Raw genomic sequence first — 4,319 nt, forward strand, 5'->3', positions numbered from 1 at the left:
CTCTCTCTCTCTCTGTCTCTCTCTCTCTCTCTGTCTCTCTCTCTCTGTCTCTCTGTCTCTCTGTCTCTCTCTCTGCAGGAGGATCTGCAGCTGGCACTGAAGGAGGGGAACAGCATCCTTGAGAACCTCAGGGAGCCCCTGGCCGAAAGCACTGCCCACAGTGTGAACCAGGACCAGCTCGACAATCAGGCCACGGTGCAGAGGTAAGGCCCGCACCTGCCTGTCCTCCCCTGCCCTGGCCAAGGTGCAAGACTTCCACAGATACACAGCTCCTGTGAAAACAGGAGCCGACTAGCCAAAGCGATTGCAACAGATCCCAGGCAGGTAGCCCTCTGGCCAGCCTCCCCTGCTAAAAAAGGAGAGGGGGAGCTAGCAAACAGACGGTTCCACAGACAGGAAAATGTTGGGCAAGCAACAGTAGCAGAGCACCTTAGATTGGCTCCCACAGCCCCAATGAAAGTCATTGTAGGAGAGTAGCTCAGGGTGCCTCTGTTCTAGCCTTGTGTCTTCAGGCATGCATTTACTGTCACAGTAAAAGGTACTGTCTGTATTTCTCACTGGTTCTCCATGTTTATAACACAACACAGGGCAGGACGCCATCAGCCAGTGTCCGCTAGTGCTCCCTGTTGCTTTGATACGTCGAGAGCCCTATCTGCCTCCTCTCCACACTGCAGAGTAGGGATGCTGTTCCCACCTACAGGAAAGGCTCGGAGCATCTGGATGGATAGAATTTTGTCCAGAAACACAGCAATAGGCAGCCAGGCTCTTGGCTCCTGGCTTTCACCTGGTGCTCGCCCACACCGGCCGTGGCTGTATGCAGAACAGGCATGTTGTATTTGGGAACATAGGAAACACATGCAGTAGGTTATCAAGGCTCACTAGCTAGAGATCTAGCCAGATCACCCTAGGAAATTTATCAACTCCTCCAAGACTAGGTAAAGGGTCAGAACAAGGTGGTGCTGGCTGGTTCTGTTTAGAGTCCTTTAGCAAGAAGTAATCCTAAGGGTGAGCGTGAGGGTGGCGAGCACCAGCTCTTGACCTTGGCAGCCGACTGCTCTTCACCCGGGCCCAGGGTTGTCATCCTTCAAAAGTGAATAAATGTGGGGCTGGGGAGATGGCACAGTTGATCGTGCTTGCCATGCAAGAACAACAACCTGAGTCGGATCCCCAGTGGACAGCTTGGGTGTAATGGCTCCTGTTTGTAATCGCAGTACTGTGCAGGTAGAGACAGACAGATTCCTGGTGCTCGCCGGCCAGCCAGCCATTCTAGCGAAATTGGCAAGCTCTGGGTTCCATGGGAGACCCTGTCTCAAGTAACAACATGGAAAGCAATTGAAGAAGACTCCTGGTGTACACACACACACACACACACATACACACACACACACACACACACACACACACACACACGCCTCTGCCCTGCCGCATCCGTGCGACACAGGCGTGGGTGCAGGAGAGAAGTTTGAGCCTGGGGTCTTGTCTGATGTGCATCACCCTCGTGTCCCTCAGAACCCCGAGAACTGTAGGAATCAGCACACGAGGCCGGGGAGTCACTGGAGAGCTTATCGGGTAGACCGCTGTGCACCCTGGGAGGTACACTCTTCCTCACTCCTGCAACCCCTTCCTCTCTTTCTCAGGCTCCTGGCCCAGCTGAATGAGACCGAGGCTGCCTTTGACGAGTTCTGGGCAAAGCATCAGCAGAAGCTGGAACAGTGCCTGCAGCTGCGGCATTTTGAGCAAGGTTTCCGGGAGGTGAGTGACTGAGCTGCAGGCCACGGGATGCTGCCTTTCAGGATGTGGGGGGAGGTTCATCTGCTTCGTTTCTAACTCAGCAGTCCTCAACTGTGGGTCACAACCCCCTTAGGGGACACCCAAGACCCTCCTGTATGTTAGATATCTAGTTGTATTACGATTTATAACAGTCAGAAAATTAATAATTTTGTGGTTAGGGGCCACCACAACATGAGGAACTGTATTCAGGGGTCACAGCATGAGGAAGGTTGAGAACTAGTGGTCTAACTTATGTGGCAACTGAAGAAGGCTTTCCAGAGCCGGTGACATTTCAAATCTACGTTGTTATTTGTGTGTGGAAGAGGGGTACGCATGAGTGTGTGTGTGCACACATTCATGTGTGTGCACACATGTGTGCACATGTAGGCTAAAGCAGAAGTTAGTGTCTTCCTTTATCACTCCCAGCCTGAAGACAAGGTCTCTCACTGAAGTTGCTATTTAGTGTAGACCATTTGGCCTGGGAGATCTCAGGAGCCTACTGTTTCTACCCCCACACCCCAATGCTAGGACTTCAGGCACACACTGCCATGCCCAACTTTTTATGTTGGTGTTGGGGATTTGACTCTTGCCCATTGAACCACCTCAGCCACAGATAGCATTTTAAATCAAACTTTCTATTCAAAGATAATTTTAGACCCACTTGTAGTCATGCAGAGTGATGCGGCAAGATCCTGACCCCCTGTGCCAGTTCCCTGAGCAGTAGCAGGCCATAGCTCAGTGTGGCAGCCTAGACTGACGTAGAAGCTATAGGTGCAGAACACTCATCACACCAGAACCCTGGGGCAGCCCTTTGCAACCTATCCCAGTGCCCCACATGTCTCCAGTCCCTGGAGACCATTATGTGACTTAAACTTCCAGGTCATTGTTCATTATTGAAGGAAGTCAGAAAAGGAATGCAAGCAGGCTAGGAACCCGGAGGCAGGAACTGATGCAGAGGCCACGGAGGGTGTTGCTTACTGGCTTTTTTATAGAACCCAGGACTACTAGCCCAGGGATAGCCCCACCCACAGTGGGCTGAGCCCTCCCTCAGTGATCATTAATTGAGAAAATGCCTTATGGCTGGATCTCATGGAGGCATTTCCTCAAGGGAGGCTCCTTCCTCTCTGATAACTCCAGCTTGTGTCAAGTGGACACACAGAACCATGCAGTGCTGTTAAACCCCACCTTCTAGTCAGTTGGAACAGCGGGGCCACCACATGTCAGTTTTCTTAGCTTCGGTCATCAGGGCTGCGTGGCTTTCAGCATGGTTCCAGTTGTCTTACTGGACATATATCGAGCTACTTCATTAAAAGCTACAAATGGCATGGTGTTTTTATTCTGAGTGTATCTACTGCAGTAAAAGAAATGCAGCGGCCCTTAGACTCCTCAGGCCCATCAGATACGCCTGTCCGCTGCAGATTTATGTTTTTCTTTCTGCAGAGTTCTTTGGGTTTTCTACATAGACAAGGGCACTTGGATTTCTTTCCTTGGCTATGTGAATCTTTCCCTGTTTGCTTTCTCCCTGTTACACTGGCTACAGCTTCCCTGTTTGAGTAAAGGCAATGAAAGTTACCTGGATATCTTGGGCCCACGTGGGGCAGCATCCACCGTTCCTCAGCCAGACACAGGCCTCTGCAGGAGTTTCTTACCAAGTAGAGAGAGTGTCTATCAGCTGCCATTCTTTTCAGATATTTTAAGATCAGGGTGGATGTTCAATTTATGCCATTCTTTCCTTCAACTGATCAATTCTGTGACCTCTGACCTGTTGCAAATTCTGTCAACAGATTTTCAGATTCTTTACCTGCCTTGTATCTCTGAAACAAAGCCTGGTCATGTGTGTGGTTAGTTCATGCAGTGCAGTTGCTTTTATGTATGGCTGAGTCAAGTTTGGTAATAGCTTGCTAATTTTGGCAACCAATTCAGGGTGCACAGATCCAGGGATTCAAGGAGCACGTGACCGGGGATTCAGAGTGCATGGATCTGGGGTTTTCTTTTTCACTCTTTCTCTTGTTTTGAAATCAGGACAATGCTATTTTAGGGAAATGAATCAATCAAAAGAGGACACTTCCAATTTCAGGAGAAGGTTGTATAGATTAGTGCTAATTTTTTTGAATGTGTGCTTATGAATGTATTTGTGTGGGTATGTGATGAGTATGTACATGTGTATACACACGTGTATGTATGAGCACAGAGGTTAGACGGGATGTCAGTATCCTTGCTCACGCTGTACCTTTACTTTTTGGACACAAGGTTTGTCACCAAGCCTGGAGCTCACTGAGTGAGTTAGACTGAGCTCCAAGGGTCCTCTTGTGTTCTCCCCCAAGCCCCAGGGAGCACTGGAGCTGTGGGTACAAGCCCCCACACCCAGTACTTTACCTGAGTGCTAGAGGTGTGAGCTTAGGTCCACGTGCTAGCATGGCCAGCTCTTTACTGACTGAGCCCTGCAGTTCTTCTGCAAACATTAGATGTGATACCTGGGAAGCTGTGTGGGCCTGGAGGTAGGTGTGTGTGTGTGTGTGTGTGTGTGTGTGTGTGTGTGTGTGTGTGTG

General features: G+C 50.0%; 1 protein-coding gene across 1 annotated transcript in view; it reads left to right on the forward strand.

Annotated features, from left to right (window-relative positions):
• Mcf2l (MCF.2 cell line derived transforming sequence like) overlaps positions 1-4,319 on the forward strand; it is a 143,993-nt gene that overhangs the window by 118,593 nt on the left and 21,081 nt on the right. The window contains exons 10-11 of the mRNA XM_028766296.1: positions 79-203; positions 1,638-1,752. Of these exons, the coding sequence (XP_028622129.1) occupies positions 79-203; positions 1,638-1,752 (240 nt within the window). The remainder of the gene's footprint in view (positions 1-78; positions 204-1,637; positions 1,753-4,319) is intronic.

Source organism: Grammomys surdaster, unplaced genomic scaffold (genome assembly GCF_004785775.1).
Source record: "Grammomys surdaster isolate TR1022 unplaced genomic scaffold, NIH_TR_1.0 167, whole genome shotgun sequence".
Classification (NCBI taxonomy): domain Eukaryota; kingdom Metazoa; phylum Chordata; class Mammalia; order Rodentia; family Muridae; genus Grammomys; species Grammomys surdaster.